General features: G+C 49.2%; 1 protein-coding gene across 1 annotated transcript; it reads left to right on the top strand.

Annotated features, from left to right (window-relative positions):
• The first annotated feature begins 673 nt into the window (after positions 1-673).
• MYD88 (MYD88 innate immune signal transduction adaptor) lies at positions 674-15042 on the top strand. Its single transcript, XM_076332125.1, has 5 exons — positions 674-1067; positions 6030-6161; positions 8060-8240; positions 9293-9384; positions 11329-15042. The coding sequence occupies exons 1-5, from the start codon at positions 674-676 to the stop codon at positions 11481-11483; spliced, it is 954 nt and encodes a 317-aa protein (XP_076188240.1). The 3' UTR covers positions 11484-15042.
• Positions 15043-18090: the final 3048 nt, after the last annotated feature.

Here is an 18090-nt window from a genome sequence, read left to right as displayed (position 1 = left end):
CCCCTCTCAGTAGACGGCACATGGCTCTGCATTTATTGCCACTAGGTATCCATTTGGGCCTCTTTCGTAAATAATAACACCGTAATTCTGTTAAATGTCTTTGAACACTTACGTGGACAGATAGGTTCAGGACTGGACTTAGAAAAGAACTGACATGGAACACAAAAGCAAGTTCTTCTACCAAAGGGAGATAAATCAAGGGATTTTGTGTCGGGACCACATCAATAATCCCACTGTTTGTGGTATTAGGGGGCTGGACAGGAACGTAGCCATCATGGGGTGATTTGGGGGGGAATAGAGGAAAACAGCTTTAGGAACAGCACTGTTCCCTCTGCGGCAGTAGTGTCTCCCCAACCCACGCCACGCGTCCCGCGTGTCCCCGTCCAGGGTTGCCCCACGGCTCCGTCAAGGATGGTGCGGAGCCAAAGGACGGGGCCATGAACCAGCGCCGTTTGCCTCCCGTGGAGAAAGCCCAGCGTCAAGCCAGGCAGCGGGGAAAGCCCGGCCCCGCGCACCCCAAAAGCTGCCCCGCACCCCGCGGCGGGGAGGGCGGGCAGAGCCCGGCGGCGGCGGCCGGCGGAGGGCGGGAGGCGGCGGCGAGGCGGGGCGAGGCGGGAAGCGAAAGGCCCGCGGGACCGCGGCGCGGGGGGGAAGTTGCGAGAGCGGCGCGGCCATGGCCACGGCGCTGGCGGGCCCCGATCCCGGCTCCGGCTCCGGCTCCGGCTCCGGCCCCGGCTCCGGCCCCGGCCCCGGCCCCGTCGCCGTCCCGTCGCCGCCCGACCTCCACGCCGTGCCCATGGTAGCGCTCAACTACAGCGTGCGGCGCCGCCTCGGCCTCTACCTCAACCCGCGGGCGGCGGCGGCCGCCGACTGGACGGCGCTGGCGGAGGAGCTGGGCTGCGAGTACCTGGAGATCCGGCGGCTGGAGGCGCGGCCCGACCCCACCGCCGCCCTGCTGGAGGACTGGCAGTGCCGCTGCCCCGGCGGCGCCACCGTCGGCCGCCTCCTCGACCTCCTGCGCCGCCTGGGCCGCCACGACGTCCTCCTCGACCTGGCCGACAGCGTGGGTGAGGCGCGGCGGCACCCCTCCGCCCCGTCCCGGGCGGCCGCCTTCCCTCAGGGCCGTCGCGGGGGCCCGCCCGGCTCCGACCCGGCGCCCCCGGCCCCGCAAGCGGGGAGCCCTCCGCGCCCCGGGCCCAGCGTGAGGGAAGGCGAGGGCGGTTGAGGGGACGGGGGGGGCCGGCGGCGGTAGCGAGGCCGGAGCGGTGCCCCTCGGCCCTCGGACAGCGGGGGTCTGCCGCAGCCCGGGGCGTCCGCAAGCCGCGCTCGTAGGGGAGCGGGGCCGAGCCTGCCCGTCCCTCTGTGGGGCTGCTGTGGGCCGGGCGGGAGGGGCCGTGTCTTTCGCCAGGGCTCTGGGCTCGGGTTTCTCTTCGGGACGCTGCGTGCAGCTCTTGCCGCCCTCTGCGACAGCAGGGCCCGGCTGAGCTCGGTGCTTCCTTGATGCCTGGGAGAGAGGGGATGTTGTTTGCGTTGGTCTTTGCTGTTCCTTCCGGGGAGGTGATGTTAAGAAAAAATCCCGTGCAGAAAGAAAAGCCCTTCCCAGACTGTGGAGTGACCTCCTCGGTGTTTTTATAGGAGCCTCATTTCTGCTAACCGTAAGCCCTGCAAAGTAATCCGGAGCCTCGTCTTATCCCCAACCTTCACTGATAAAATTTCTGCGTGTCAAAGGACGCTGTGGGCCAGGTCAGCCAGGAGACAGCTTGCACGGACACGGGACAGTGTGAAAATTCTGATGTGTGGCTCTGTGTGATAGGAAGGTATTTGCAGGGAGAGATGAGGGATGTGTGGGTAATGGAAGGGAAAGATAATTAACTGGATAATGGAAGGGAAAAAAATTTCCTTGCAAACTGAAAAAAATTGAGGTAGGTCAGTGAGCAGTATGACGGTCCTAGTGCTGTTTTGATAACTTGTTCTCTGTAGACTCTTCGTATTCTTCATGGTCACAGAAATTCAGAGGGAAGCCAGCTGTCATCAGAAGGGGAAATTCATTGCCGAAGGATTTCCAAAGGCAGAGGCTCTGCTGAAGTCCTGTGTTGTATAATATAGTTTACCGGGTTAGTAATGAAGAAATAATAAAGCTCATTTCCTGTTACTCATGGAGATGAGTGAAGATGTAGAAATTCATCTATGTAGAGAGCCTGACCAAGAAGTGATTGAGGACTTCCCCATACGCTTGCTGTTCTTGCTAATCAAGAACGCACTCCGAAGGTTCGGGTTTGGGAAAGACAAAAAAATCAGTGCGCTTCGTGATCCACCGGTCAGAGGTTCGTAACAAATAGCAGAAGCTTCCAGCCGTGCGAGAGAGCTGGGGCTTCACAAAACGTTGGGCATCACCTGGGCTTCTTCTGGCCCTGAATTCAGGAGCTGGCCCACTGGAAGGGAACGTGGTGGACGGTCTTCGTCAGAGCCTGAACAGACAGCAGCAGGATGAGTGGGAGGAACCTGGGCTTCAGGAAAGTCACAAGTTTAGCCCGGCGGTGGGTCACGCTGCTAAGAAGAGAGGGATAAATTCGTGGAAGAAGGACCCACTGAGGGCTATTCAACACAAAAATATTGCCTCTGACTCAGAAATTCCTTAACTGCAAATTGTCCAAAAGATAGATTATAAAAATAGATTGTAGATTATACCAAAAAGATAGATTATTTCAGGAAAATATCACTGTACGCTTGTTTGATTCTCATGTTCTCCCCATGGCATCTGTTTCTGACCACTGCTGCAGGCAGGGTGCTGGGGTAGGTGGACCCTCGGCCTGACCCAGCGTGGCCATGCCTCTCTTTTATTATTTTTGGCTGAGGATTGCAGCTAGGGCCTGTGACCTGTCGCTAGCGCTCCGAGCTCTTGCAGAAGTTGGAGGTATTTAAACTCGTAAGAGGGAAGGAAACGGACAATTGCAGGCACTCTTATGCACGGTATTTCCTGATGCCAAGGGCATCTTTCTTTACGCCGTTAGGACTCCTGCAGTGGGATTCAGCTCAGAATCAGAAAACATCAGTATTGAGGTTTCTGTGGTCTGTGCTTTTATTATAGGAGGTGCAGATCTGGGGCACGATTCGGCTGCCCCCACGAAGGCATCTCAAGTCGTTTGAGAGGCCTCAGGATACCTCACAGGGCCTCCACCTCCTGATGGACACAGGTCATCCACAGGTCCAGTGTCGTACCTGGTAGCCCATAACAAATGTCTCGGACACTCTGGGATCTCTCAAGTGACACCTGATGCCTTTGTGTGGGCAAACGAGCCAGGCTCCTTTGGGACGCAGCACCCCTGTTAAACACAACTCGTTGGTGCTGTGCGGCTCTAGAGGACGTGTTTGGATTGTGGTTTCTACTGCAGAACCAGTTCCCTGTCTTCTCGTCGCGTGCTCCATTCCTGGCTATTCTTGGGATGCTAAAAATCGGTACCTTCTGCGGCCTTGAATAGTTCCACTTTTGGCTGCTCTGTACAGCGGGGCTGTATTTAGCAGCTCCCCTGTTCCACTATCTGGGGTACAGATACTTGGAGGATGCGGCTTTTCCATCCTGGCAGATCTGCCCTACGTGTGATCTTTCCCAGCAGCTTATTTCGTTGTACAATCGCCTGTAGGGATGTGAAGCTCTCTGCTTCGGTACGTTTGTGCTCACTCTTTCCTGCTGAAACTCAAATGATTTTTGTTTCCTCCTGACCTGTTATAAAAGTGGTACTTTCCCGTTTGACAGTTACTGGGTCTGTTTTCTCTCTCTTCTCATCATGCTAATCATTTGGCACTTCAGGTTTCATGGTTTTATTCTTTCTCCCCAATACCTCAGGCTTTTGTTTGACCCTTGAAGGAATGTAAAGCCTGGACTTGTGTGTGTTAGATGCTGGGTGGAGTGCGACAACTTAACTTGGAGGAGTTTCTCGCTACTTCTTTGTGTGGGTTTGCATCCCTTTTTCTTGTACAATCAGGCACTGTTCCCAACTGGGGACTAATCCGTGCCAAATTAGTGAATGTCTTTCATCCTTTCAGGTTCACTGGACCTGTTGGTGCTTTCAGTGCGATAGGGCCCCCACTTTGCACTCGTAATAAAACTGTGAGGCTCCGGTGTTTTGTTTTGCAAACTTTGCCCAGCCCTCAGGTTTATCCTGTAGGGATAAATGGGGTCTGGGATTACAGCATGATGCCATCAAAACTGCGTGGGTAGGCGTGACTAGCTGAATCAGGAGAACACTTGCGTTAATGAGTGTTGCGTGTCAGCCATGAGCGGTGTGGTGATGAGCTCTGGGCACCAATCTAAAACAACGCAGGTCAGGCCAGCACAGATGCCACTTTTGCAGGTGGGAGAAACAAGGAGAGAAGACACGGAGCAAAGACGCTTAAAATGAACATTTCTGTGTTGAGCACTAGTATTGGTATGCCTTTAAATAATTGCCTGCTCTTGCCTATTCAGCAATATTTTGGATTGTGAAGCTGGCTACCTAGGGAACCAGGGACACGTAAGGTGGTGCCTGCGTGCCAGTCCTTCCTGTGGAACTTCTGAACCCGTTGGCCAATTCAGAGTGGCTTTAATCATGATTTCAAGGACACTGACTTGCTGGACACGAAATGCACACACCTCATGGCAACAGGCAGCTGGCAGAGAGGTGGGACGTGAGTTTGTGCTTTAGTGAGGAAAGACCTGAAATCTGAACCTTCTGGCTGGTAGAGAACGCGGCCGATTCTTCTCTCCACTGCAGGACTGGGGAGGAAGGGGGAGAGTGGGAATGCCTCAGCCTCGGGAAAAGCGTTGATCAGACCTGACACTTTACTAGCTTGGGGCTAATCCAGTCAGGAGATGCAAAACGATGAGATAGAAGCAGAGGAAGGGGCAGCAGGAGCTGGGCGTCCTGCAGACCCGCTCGTTACTGGTCAGGGCTGTGTTACAGCAGTGCGTATGGGCTCCCACCCGCATCCTGCGCTTCCAGGAGATCCTTTACTCTGCTGCTGCTGTTGTACCAGCGATCTCTGTAGCTGTGCCAGCCTAACCCTCTGAGCGATCAGTACTTTTCTGACTGATATTTGTAGTTTTGTTTTCTTTAATTTTAAGTAAAGGAGAGGGCTCTAGGGAGTTTCATCTTTTTGTTAATTCCTGGTTTCAAATCTCCTTTTACTTTCAAGTTCTTCTGTAATTGCATATTGCAGAGTGACAGAGGCTGCAGGGTTTCTTGTCACTTCTCCAAAGACTTTACGTTTAGATTTATCATTCATTTTTAAACAAAATCTGTTCATAATAGATCTGTGTCCATCACTGTCCTGTTTGGGAAGTTCACAGCAGCGAACGTGACAGGCCTGCTTGCCCTGCAGGTATCCCAGAGGGGATGTACCCACCTACTCTGCCTGAGCTAAGGATGTTAGACCTGGTCTGCACTAGTTGTTGCACAATATAAAGCCCATTTCAGGGGCTCCATAGAACTTTACGTGGTCCTCCTGTATGTGGTGAGTGTATGTACTCGTCACCTGCAGGTCTGTCTGACGAAGGCCGATGGTGTGAATCGGCTAATGTGTGTCTATATTTAGTAGTAAAAGACAACATGAAGACTTCTAATTGAGAATCCCCCCCCAATTATTTGATGATTTTAAATCCTCCAAAATGCGTAACAATGAGAGCAGGCAGTAGAGTTGAGACCTGTCACGCACATGGTGCGTGCTGTTTAAAGTGTACTGGGATATACTAGAACCGAGGATAATAGGAGGAGATTGATTTAAAATAAATAAAAGAAAGTACTTCTTTACACAGCAAGAGTGAGCTTCAGGAATTAATTGTTAGAGGAGGTGGTGGAGGCAGCATCAAGAAGTTCAAAAAAGGGTGAGAGAAATTCCGGGACATCAGGTCCATAAACGGGTACCAAAAACCAGACAGGGGTTTTCCCTCTAATATCCCTGATCCATGAAATAGCTATTCCTCTTCTAAAGAGCTCCAGCAGTGTAAAACCACCGTCACAGGAGCCTCTCGCATTGGTTGTGTGTTTTTGCAGAGGAGGACTGTAAGAAGTACTTACAAAGGAAGCAGGAGCAGGCCGACCAGCCGCTTCAAGTGCCAGCAGTAGACAGCAGTGTGCCGAAGACCTCAGAACTGATGGGCATCACCACCAGGGACGATCCGTACGGTAAGCACCCATGATTACATTGCTGCGTGATACCTCATGTTGGAATTGCCTTCAGCTGTAGCAGATCCCCGTGAGAAGTGCAGAAAACCTGTTTGCTTTCATTACTACCCATGCCTTTTCACAGCCTAGGCCAGAATGCTTTAGCTGGTGATCTGCAGGCATTTTCATTTTTCCTGTTCCCTAGGGCAGAGAGGAAAAGCGACCCTAGGGAACGCCGTACCCAGAAACAGGCTGGCAGAGAGCCCACTGGACACGCGTGGGAGGAGACTTCCCAGAAATGTGTCCCTTAGCACAGCCTGGCGCAGAGCAACAGCTGCTGAAAGCACAGTGGGTTGGAGGCAAGGGGGAAGGATGTCAGAGCCGATTGCCTTGGCTACGCTGCCCTGTCTTCAGCAGATTTAACCACCTTGAACAAAAAGGAAGCAGGGTTTGAAGTAGGGCTGGGTGTGAAGTGGGGGGAGAGAGGAAGCACAGTTCTCTGTGTGTGTGCTTGCTGGGCTGTGCGTGCAGCTCTGCATGCGCAGCCATGTGCGTGTGCAAATGTGTGTGCAGCTCTGCATGCGCAGCCATGTGCGTGTGCAAATGCCTGCGGGGCTGCGTGCGCAGCCTTCTGCCTTTCTAACCGCGCCGAGCTGTGCACGCGGCCGTATGCGTGCATGCTGGGCTGCGTGTGCAGCTGCGGGCTGAGGAGGTGGACATCCCATAAAGTTCTGTGACAGACGGAGCAGCAGCCGAGGCTGAATGGAGATGTGTCAGCTCACCTCTTCAGATGCTCCTCTGGCCAGTCCGACTTTGGGCGGCCACCTTTGCTGTATGTGGGGACATGATTAACCCCAAATGTCCATAGACCAATGTGCTGGGGTTTGTACACGGCAGCTCTGCCTGATGTGACCCCCAAGTTAGCGCTGTGCCCCTAAAACAGTACCCTCAGTTTGACTGACCTGGCAGCCAGTTACCCTTCTGCTTGACTGGATGCTTCTTGGGCTGGCTCTGCCTGCCGGGTTGATACTTTTCTCAGCAGCTTTTAGAGCCTGACCTATTTTTTCACTGTGGCAGGCTTTAACTGACATAAAACTTGAAAATATATGTAGTGACATTGATATGGAAAAAAAATAACACAGTGGGAAACTATCCAGCAGTATTAAGGCACTGAATTATGAGAAACGTTGCCCTTAAAGTACAGCACTTCAATATTTGGATAAGTGCTAAATAAACGAGAGCTGCCGGCCATTAACATATTTGGAAAACAGGGCCATTTACTTAGGATATGACTTCAGGTACCCAAGTTTGACATCTTAGCCATAAAAATCAGTGTCCAAATTTCAAGGCCTACCTCGTAGCTCAGGAGACAGCAGGTGTCAGGACATTCCTGGATTTTGGTTGGGAAGTTTGAATCTCTGTGACCTGAACTAGAGAAGTAGGACCCAGAGCCACGAGGATATTTTAGATGCGTAACTCCCAGTGAAATCCCGGAGCATCGGGGCACTGAGTTGCATCCTCTGGGGTACTCTGCTCCCTCCAGCTCTTCCCAGCCTGTGCATCCCCCCCTTCCCTGTGGCTGGATGTTATTGCCTCTGCAGATTTTGCACGTCTGCATCTCAGCTACCCTTCCCTAGCCACTGCCACCAAATGTGGGTTTATGCGAATAGCCTGGACTGTGAAACAAAGCGGTCAAGGCACAGACATGTGTTACCTCCTGTCAGCCCTGTTATGGGCAGGAGTCTGGGCCGAAGGGTAGCTGGTCCGGTAAAATGTTAAATTACCTTCGCAAGTTTGGCCAGAGCTTGTCTGTCAGAGCTGATTCTGAGTCAAAAGTCTGTGGGAGCTAGTGAAAGTTCACCACAGGAGTTAACTTCACTTATAGTAGAAGACGACAGCTAAATTTTTAATGGTTTCAGGGAATGGAACAGAGATGTTTGATGCCTTCATCTGCTACTGTCAGAAAGACCTTCAGTTTGTCCAGGAGATGATCAGGGAGCTGGAGCAAACAGAGTTCAAACTGAAGCTCTGTGTATTTGATCGGGATGTCTTGCCAGGAACGTGTGTGTGGTCCATCAGCGGAGAACTTATAGAAAGGAGGTAAGTGAACCATGGCTGTTTGGGACAGCTGAGTGTAATGGAACATTAGGTTCACTTTACCGTGATGTCTGCAGCGTGGTGCCAGTGAAGCAGTAAAAATCCACAAGGATGTCTTTATGGGGTTTGTTTTATGCTCTTGGCTCCAGAAGGAAGACTCGAGCATTCCCAAACGTGTCGCCTCATTGCGTTCACAAGGAGGATGCCACTGTAGTGATGCTGCTTACGTTTGATGCCTTTTCTCTTGGCTGGAATATCCTGCAGTCGCATCCTTGGAGGTGATCCGGAAATGAATACAGCTCCAGGCTGAGTAAGCTCCACCTCGCAGCGTGGAGTTGGAGGGGACAGCACTGGTGGTGGCTCTGGCACTGACTTCAGGGATCCTTGTGGGACGTGGGCGTGGTGGGAGCTGTGGGACATAAAAGCGACTCCCCAGACAGGGAGTCAAAAATCCCAAGGCAGGTGTTTGGGTTTTAAACATCAGCCTTTCAGAGGGAGGTAGCTTGGCGTTAACAGAGACCCGTGTAAGGCCTCACTGTCCTGGCTGTTGTACAGCGTAGCCTTCCATAAAGAGCCTAACGTGTAGTTTACAACCAGGCACCTCAAATGAATGTAAGCAACAAATTGGAGAATAAAGCTCAAATTTATGAAACAAGGTGAATTCACAGTAATGTGAGTACAGTAAAGCTCTGTCCAGTTCATTCTAATACTAAAAAGTACCGGTTATGCTCAGTCAATAAAGGCAGCATGTAAGCAGCTAATTAAGATGGCATAGTTTGTAAATATAGACAGAGGATCAAATAAAGATTGCACAGACAATCTGGACTTTGCTATTTCTTCATTTTTAGTATATGAGTGTGTATCTGTAATCAGGTTTCTGTGTGTAACGTAGCTATCTGTAGTCCTTGCCCTGTAGTTAATTCCTGCTGGAACACAGCTGGCGGGTTCCTTTCTCCACCGGAGCAATTCAAAGGAATACATACTTCTACCAGTGAGAATGAGAAGTATCCCTGTTGACATTGTATTTTTTTTTCTCCCGACTGCTTTATCTTCAGGTGTCGGAGGATGGTGGTCGTCATTTCAGATGACTACCTGGAAAGTGATGAATGTGATTTTCAGACCAAATTTGCTCTTAGTCTTTCCCCAGGTAAGATCTCATAAATACCCCATTTAAAATTGCTTATCAACATTACAATTTTTATTACAGTAACATCCCCAGCTGAGACCAGTGCTGTACTTATTGGGCACTGCACAAATGCAGAATGAGGGGTAGTCTCAGATGTGTTTAAACAGATTAGATAAATACAGGTGAGAAAGGAGAAAATAAATAACTGACAGTTACAGAACCGGTAACTCGGTCTCAGATCTGTGTTCTCACCACTGACTTAGGTTTCACGTGTATGAAAAGTCCACCCAGGCACAGGGCTTGCCCTGGGTGTAATGCCCTTCACTAATAAACAGACATTTATCGCTCTTAGAAGCAGCCATTAAAACTAACGGAGGTTTTATATTTTCGTTGCGCAGGCAGGGACCTGGACTTGGTTCCTTGCCCTGCCGTTGACCTTCTGCATGACCGCGAGCGAGGAGCTTAGCTGGCTATGCTTCAGTGCGCCAGCTGTCAAGTGGGCTAACGCTGCCTGCTTCAGAGACGTTGCAGCTGCACGTCAGGCCTGTGAAGTGCTTTAAGATCCATACAGGAAATCCGTTACTAAAGAGAAAAGTATTATAATAAATTCAGGGTGTGAGTAAATGCTGGGAATAGGGCAGCAGGTAATGAACACGCAGCTTTTTGCAGAGATCCTTGAGTATTGTGGATAGGTAAACAAAATATGGAATGAATCTTCAACTTGGATTGGAAAACTCTGTTACATATTTTGTTCTGAATTGAAAAGCCATCAATTTACTTCTGTCGAGTCTGTTCAGATTGCTTTTCTCTAACCACTAGTTATCCTACACTTGTGTATGTTGCTGGGGAGTAAGTGCAGCACAGCCTACTAGTATGGAGGATATGTAATAAGTGTAGGAGTGTCTGCATGTAAAGTCTCTTTTCTAGATGAGGTATCTGACATGGTATTATAAGTGACGTGCCAGAGGTTAAACTGGAAGCCAGCGGCAGAGCTAGGAACTGGCTCTGTCTTCCTTGACACAATAATTTCATACGATGGCCGTTAATCCATTGAACACCCCTAGCATGTTGCATCAGCCCCCAGTCATCAAAATTGGTAGCAAAGTCCTTTTAGTTCTTCACCAGTTTTTTTGTTGGCATCATACCTTTCATTAGAATGACAGCAAAAGAAATGCCCATCTGTAATGACCTGAGCTCTACCAGTAAAAACACGCGTGTAAGTACAGGCTTACAGAAATCACAGAGTTAACTTGTTTGCGTGGGGTAACTAACACGTGGAAGGGTTTGGTGGCAAGTTCTGGGAGCTCCACAGATTACTTAAGCATCTGCTGCCGTTATGAAATCTTGGTTTCTTGCCTCATCCAGGTCTCAGTGTCATGACTTGCACTGGGCGGTTTAGCTGGTAGCGGGTGTCCCTATGGAGAATTGTAAGGGGAGAGCTTCCTCTTTAGAAGAGCTGCTCCTTCAAGGAGTAGCAATCGCAGGGAGAGTTGTCTGATGCCTCAAAAAAAGCAGTTCGTGTTAGCAGAGTGATTCCTCGCAGCCCCTTGTCATTGGTGGGTACTGTCTGCAGCCTGAGTGAATCGGAGTAGGAGGAAAAAGAACTGGAGATAACCCAGCAAAGCTGACCATCTAGAAGCAGCTTAGTCTCTCAATTTTCTCTTCATACGCACCTGGAAGTAGTCAGGACCTTATACTCCTGTTTGCGTTCCACAAGAAACTGCAAGCTGCCCGATGCATGCTAGATGGGGCCCTGCTACGTATTTGAGTGAAATGTTCTTAGCAGAGGGCTTGGGATTCAGAAACTTGCTCTCCAGGGTGAGAGCTAGTTGCATTATAACGAGATGACACAAAATCGGGAGCAGACCTGGATCTTGTGATGTGTGTGCTGCTGTGGGGAGAAAATGGATACAGGATCTGACTGTGGCTCTGTGTAATCCTCTGCCTGTGTGACCTGTCTTTCAGGTGCTCGTCTCAAACGGCTGATTCCAGTCAAGTGCAAAACCATGAAGAACGAGTTCCCAAGCATCTTACGGTTCATTACAATTTGTGATTACACCAATCCTTGCACCAAAAAATGGTTCTGGATGAGACTGGCAAAATCCCTCATGCTGCCGTGATGCAAAGTCATGAGAGCTAGGTGCTCTTTTATAATCTATCCTGGCTGTGCCTTCGGACCGTGGTGTCGTTCACGCAGGGTCTTTTACCACTTCAGAACCTGGATCCTCGCAATTGGTGTTTGGAGCCTGCGACCAGGAGCAAAGAATTTTCTCTAGCACTTTTTTGTAACTCGGAAGGGGAAATAAAGCAACTGTGAGGATGTTCCTGCTCAGTGAGCAACAGCATCCAGCACTTTGTGTAGTAAGCACTTTCACTGAAAATAAAGAAAATATACATTTAAAGACTGAGCATCTAATACAAGAAGGCTCTGTTGTAAGCATTTAATAAGACCTTAGAGCCTCAAACTGCAGGCTTTCTTAAATAAATATTTCCTATCATTTTAAAAACTGTTTAATGGCTATAGTAACGTCTAGGGTTGGTGTTTTTTTTTTTTAAATTCCAGTGAAATCCCATGGCTGCCCGGTGATCTGCCGGAACTGAGGTTTCACTCTGATTCCTGCTTTGTGAATGGCCAGTGCCATGAGAGTGACTGATTTTGGCAGCCTCGTCAGCGGGGTGCAGCCTGCCCTACCAGAGACGATGTCCCCTGCCCTGCGCTGCAGCCCGGCTGCTGGGCAGCACAGGGGAATGCGTGTGGGCTCTCCCTGGCCCGCGCTTGTTCTGAGGGCAGACAGTCTCCTTCGGTCTTTGTTTTGAGAGAAGCAGAAGCGTATTTTGATTGTCAAAGCACTGCGAAGAAGTGAACGGTTCTCCCATTATTCTTAGCAGTATCTGCAAAATTAGAGCAATTATCCTCGTAGTTATAACTAATGCAGAATTACTGAGCTTGGTTTATTTTCTGTGGATGTTTTCCTCCTGAAGTTATGTCACAATATTCCTGTCCCATGTTCATTTACAGGATAAATCCCTTGGCACTAGTATTTTCTGAGGCAGTCCCTCAGATTTGCAGTAAGTGGTTATTTTTTGCTCGTTGAAAGCAGGAAGTGTAAGGAAAGACCTTGTACCGTGTTGGTCATGTCTGTCTCTGTTCAGGTCACGTTTGGTTAAGTGACCTTATACTAGCATTTTATATTCCCAGATCTTATTAAATGTTTACAATAGAGCCTTCCTTTAGTAGAAATTCAGTCTTAAAATGTATATTTTCAGTGAAAGTCCTTGCTACACAAAGTGTGGGATGCTGTTGCTCATTGACTTGACTGGGAACAGCTGTGCACCTAAGTGGGTCCAGATCTTAAATTGCTTTACCTTTTAGAGCCTTCCAAAACACATCAGCTTTGGGGATGCCTCAAAGGTACAGGGATAAATATTGCATAAAGAGTGTATTAAATTATCAAGTGGGCTGTTTAAAATATAAAGGCTAATGTTACATTAATAGGAAAGAGCGTATTTTAATTAGCCACCACGATCACTAATGTATTTCTGTGACTAAGGCCAGGAGCAACATTGATACTGCTCTGCTTGTTAGACTTGGCCTTGAATTCTGCAGAGTGACTAGTGGATCTCATCAGTTCTCAGTGCTCAGGGGTGAGGGGCAAGAGTTCTGCCCAAAGTTGTGTTTTAAAGGGACCCGTTGGTGTATTAAACAGATTTTCAGTACATACTTTCTAAATTGGGAAGAGAAGAATCTTGCTTATGTATCTGCAGTTGCTTGAACTCTGCCACTTCGTTCATTACTTCAGCCGCTGACTCGTTGATTTTACGGCTTAATGTTTTACTAGTTTACATTTTTAAGGTTGCATCTGGATGTGATTTTTTTTTTTCCAGGATTTGTTTTAAAGCATTACCAGGGCTGAGGTGCAGACAGAAATGTGTGCTCCTGCCTTTTCCTCACCCACCCTGTCAATGAATGGTCCCTTACCAGGGGGTGCTGTGAAGTCCTGTCCACGCGCCGCTGCGGGTTCCTCCTGGCTGAGAGCAGCCAGCCCTTGACCTGAACATGGTGAAGCTTGTTCACGCACCTCACGTTAGCGTCAGGGGCCAGTTTTGGATAGGCCCATGAGCTGGGTGTTTTTCAGTCCCTCCCACAAATGTAACTGCTGCCATCGTGCCAAGGTGACGTTTGCACCTCTCTCTCGTGCTAGAACAAGTGAGAAGTCCGTGAAAAGTTAGGCTGATGATGGGTTTCTAAATAGTTCGCCTTCACGTCCTATTGCCCTCAGGCCTCTCCCGCAGAAGCGGAGACAGCTGCTTGCCTCCGGGTTTCTGCATAATCGTTAAATGTTAATTATAGAAGAGTTTCTGCAGGCTGCTTGATCCCCAGGCGCTCCTGGGGCTCGGTGAATTCTCATACTCTGGAGTGTCTATAAACATTAATTATGGGTCATTACTCGCAGGACCAAACCAGATTCCTCTTGTTTCGAGAGCTGAAAGGACTCCGGTAACTAATTAATAACAACACAGGCACAGGAGGCTGCGCTGCAGACGCTAGAGGGAGGCAATGGCCCATGCTGGCACCCTGCGAGGGATCCTGCCTGCTGGGTGGGATGGAGGAGAGACGGCAGGGATGGACCGGCTGCACACTGACCCGCTGTCACGGCCAGGGTCCGGGATGGAGATAAGACAAGTGGGTTTTCTTCCTCTGTCCCTTGCACCCTCTTCTAAGGAGGCTCTACCAAAAACAGTGAGAGTTTTGGCAGATTGAACCTCGTGCGGCGTCTTCTGCGCGAGCCCTGACGGGAGGTTTGGGACTAGGGGTGCTGCAAATGAGGAAAAAAGAATAGCAGCAAAAATAGTAAGAGTCAGCTTTGTAGGAGATGATCTGGTGATCGCCGAACAGGGAAAGTGCTGCTTCTGCAAGGGAAAGATAAGAGCTGAATTTCTAAATCTCCTGACTTTCAGTAGATAAATGCAATATTCCAAATAATTGTGAAAGATGTCGGTGATTCGGCAAGATCTCGTTATCACCCAACTCTCTGTGCCGTGGCCCTTCTGTCTGCCTGGCTCGGATGCCGGGCAAGTATTACTGGTGTCAGACTGTTGTTTTCCTCCAAGCAGTTACAATTGTCTTGTAGGCTAAAATAATTATTTTGGGGTAAAGTGAGATAACAGCCCTAAAACATAAAATACGTGCTTTAAACATGCAGCGTCTTCTATGTAAAAAACAGAGTGTATGCACTTCTGACATTTCCATATCTGTCTTGTCACAGTGACTTGATGAAATGTGACATCTATGAATGATAGAAAAGATAGTTATTGTAAACACGTTTCGGTGGCAATTGTGGTTCTCCTCCCCTCTTTCACGCTCAGTGGAAGGTCAAAATTTTGAACACCTTTAAAAAAGGGATTTACAAAATTGTGATACATTTTTTTCCATTTTGTTTCTTTCCCTCACTGAAACTGTCCTAGTTGAATCTGTTACTACCAAATCATTTATTTTTATATACATATACACACATATATATTTATATTACTTTCTATCCTGATACAAATATTTGGAAAAGCATATGTGTTTTATAGCCATTCTGAAAATAGTCAACGATTCTGTGGTTTTTTTCCTCCTCAAAAAACCCAAACTTTTGCTACGTGTGAAAACATTTTAAAATAAAGAATTAAAATCCATCAGGCTGAATCTCCTTCTTGGGCATCGGAGAATAAATACTAGGTCTCAAAATGAAGTGTTAGTGAGAAATAATACGGGCTAGTTCTTTTTTGTTTTCTTGTTTTGCCTAAACAGCTTCCTCAGTGGAGGCCTTTGGCCGTGTCTGGAAGAGGGAGAGGTGGAGTTGTGTCACGTCAGGAGGAAAATTACCAAGGAATTGTACTTCAGACACGTGTGTCCGAAGACACACCTCTCCAGGTCTCATTTTTGGCTTTGCGGTCTGTGTCTGTTGCCGTCCTGGACCTGCTTCAGCCCTGGTACCCAACAGGCTGGAGGGGACGGAGCCAGGGCTTGGGCTGTCCGCCCCCAGCAAGCAGGGATGCTGGCTGGTGAGCTCCTACTCCATCCTTTCTAGAGGCCCCGGCAGGGGATATACTGCAGTGCAGCGGTCTGGAGGATTTTGCCAGCTTTATTTCCTTTGGCTCGGAGTCGGTCCAAGACAGGGAAATAACTTACAAACCCAGCAGCTGTCGGGCCAAGGCCCTGCCACAGGAAAAGACGAAGGATCACTGAATCACGGAAGTGTTGGTTGGAAGGAATTTCTGGAGGTCAAGGACAAGCTGCACTTCACAACAGGAGAGGCTATACGCTAAGCCGCTTGCAGGACAGTATTCCCTATAAAGCATATGAAGTAATGTCTTTGCTATGGCTACTACGAGCGAACATACGCACCGTGATATGGAAACCACCTCTGAATTCTTTATTCTAGATAGAAATCGCTGGCAGGAGCAGCCTGCCAGGAGAGTCCCACTCCCAGAAGTGCTGGCATCCCATCACTGTCAGTGCGGCTTTACACCGCTCGCCTGTCTGGATGTTTTTGAGCAGTTAATGATTTTTGCCTGTATTTGGCAGTAGCTCAGACTGGGGTGGGGTCAGGGGGTCCAGCTGTGGTAGCTCTTTCTATCTGTTATTCCTCTTGTGCCAGAAGAAATATTCCCAGTCCTGTATTTCATTCCCATGCAGGAGCGTCGGCGCCATTTCCTCGTCTACTGGAGGACAGCGTTTACCTGGTGAAATTCAGTAACCGCTGCAGAATGTTCTAAGCTTCAGAGATGGAGGGTGAGAGATGAAGTATTGCCCCTTGACGGATCAAATTCTGTTCTTTGTTACGCTGACGTGAAAAGAGTTGCTTTATCATGATCGAGGCACTGCTTGGTCCGGCGGGCACGTTTACTGGAAGAAAATTAGCATAGGGAAGAAAATGTAATTATGCATAAAAATGGCTGGGAAATGTTGTTTGAGCATCCTGGAAACATATTTTAATAAGGCAATAAAAAGAAACAAACCCAACAAGGTTCACATTACTGGAAAGCATGCTAATAGAGCTTATTAAAAAGCACCTCTGTCAGACCTGCTGGGGTTTTACCAGACAACTAGACATGCACTGCGTACAAATATTTCTCTAAAGGTAATTTTCTCTCGGTGCTACGTTATAATGATTTTTGGTTCGGCTGATCCCCACCGGGATTTTGAGATGACTTTGAACGCGACACAACTTCTTGATAAGCACTATCAAGCCCTGCCTGGAAAACTTGCTTATTTTGTAGCGAAATCTGCAGTCAGGAGAATGGATATTGTTGTATCCACTCTGGAGCTGCACTGCCCTGCAAAGGTTTCATTAATTGACGGTGTATTTAAGTGTTAAGCTGTTCCAAAGTCTGATTTCTGTTCCTGCAGCAGAGCCCGGCTTAGCAACGCGCCTTTCCCTCCTCCCGCTCCCGCTGATACAGCCGCTCACGCAGTGGCAGAGGTTGGGGCTGCCCGTGCCCACCGGACAGCGGTTTGCTCTATCTCAGCTGGGGTAAGATGGTTTCCGCAAAGGCATGTCACGGTGCACCAGCAGTTGTGAACCGCTGTCCCGTGCTGCGTGGGATGCATCCCTTCCGTTCAGAGCGTGAACGTTTCGTCACCTGGAGTTTCTCCTGGCTGGCAGCCAGCGGAGGGGGTTTGATTCCAATTTCCCCAATTCCTAGGCTTGCTTAGGTTGGGTTTTGGTGGGGCTGGACTGGAAGGAGGGGACGAACGCGGTCTGCATTGGCCGTGAAACACTTATTTACAAAAGGTTGCTTGGAACTTTTTTCCTCCTCCTGTTTCACACCCGCCTTCCCGCTGCCCTGCAGAGCGGGGACAGCCGAGCATGGTGTCTGGGGCTGAGCCCGAGGACAGCACAGCTGCTCCGTGCTGCGTGTTCAAGCCTCCCCTTCCTAGCAAACGCAGAGACACCCCTGGGTGAGGAGGCAGGTGGCAGATGGCTGGAAGCACAGAGGCGCTGGGAGGAACGTGCCAGGGTTTCCTCAACAGCCAAGCATCCAGACTCTCCCCGGACCGGACAGATTTCGTACAGCTCACAGCCCTACCACGCGTTCACGCGGGGAAGGAGCAAAGTAGCGTGCCAGGCTGGGTGCTAGCCTGTGGGTGAAAGGATCAGTGGGTCCTGCTGGCTCCTAAGGTGGATGGCTGCTCGTTTCACCCGCGCCGAGGGAGCAGGAGGGCTCTGTGGAGGAGGCGGCAGGCGAGACGGTGGGAGGAGGAGGAGAACCCTTGCTCCAAGCCCCGTGAGAATGTGCGGGCTCAACGCTATGAATCTTGTCTAGTTTGTTAATGAAATCAAACTCACGAGGTGATGAAACGGGCCATTCCCCGTCCTGCCGGAGCCACAGTGAACCCTGTGGCCTGCTTTACAGCAATGTTTTCGAAAGTGTTCAGAAATCTGGGCGACTGATCTAAAACTACTGAATCGTGGAAGATTTAGCGTTTGATTTTTGGCAGCACTTGGCAGACACCCCCAGCTGAAATATATGTGGAAATGAGATTTAAAGTGCTTTGAGCTGAGGACTAAAATGGACATTGGCCTTAAAATGTCAGTCTCTCAGCATTTCTAAAACCTCACATGGGTATGCGAAGAACATAATTTTTCAGTATCAGTAAAAGGCTTTTAGATCTTTAGAAGGAAAGACAAAGAAGAGAAGCATCACAGTTTTTACTCTAAAGCTATTTAGTCTAAAAAT

This window comes from Aptenodytes patagonicus, chromosome 2, assembly GCF_965638725.1.
Source record: "Aptenodytes patagonicus chromosome 2, bAptPat1.pri.cur, whole genome shotgun sequence".
Classification (NCBI taxonomy): domain Eukaryota; kingdom Metazoa; phylum Chordata; class Aves; order Sphenisciformes; family Spheniscidae; genus Aptenodytes; species Aptenodytes patagonicus.
This window is presented reverse-complemented; position numbering and strand designations above follow the sequence as displayed.

What these genes read in the sequence shown, in the direction of transcription:
- MYD88 (XM_076332125.1), top strand. Translation starts at nt 674, where the DNA reads ATGGCCACGGCGCTGGCGGGCCCCGATCCCGGCTCCGGCTCCGGCTCC. An exon ending in CACCAGGGACGATCCGTACG is followed by an intron (nt 6,162 to 8,059) that starts GTAAGCACCCAT and finishes TAATGGTTTCAG; the next exon opens with GGAATGGAACAGAGATGTTT. An exon ending in TGCTCTTAGTCTTTCCCCAG is followed by an intron (nt 9,385 to 11,328) that starts GTAAGATCTCAT and finishes CCTGTCTTTCAG; the next exon opens with GTGCTCGTCTCAAACGGCTG.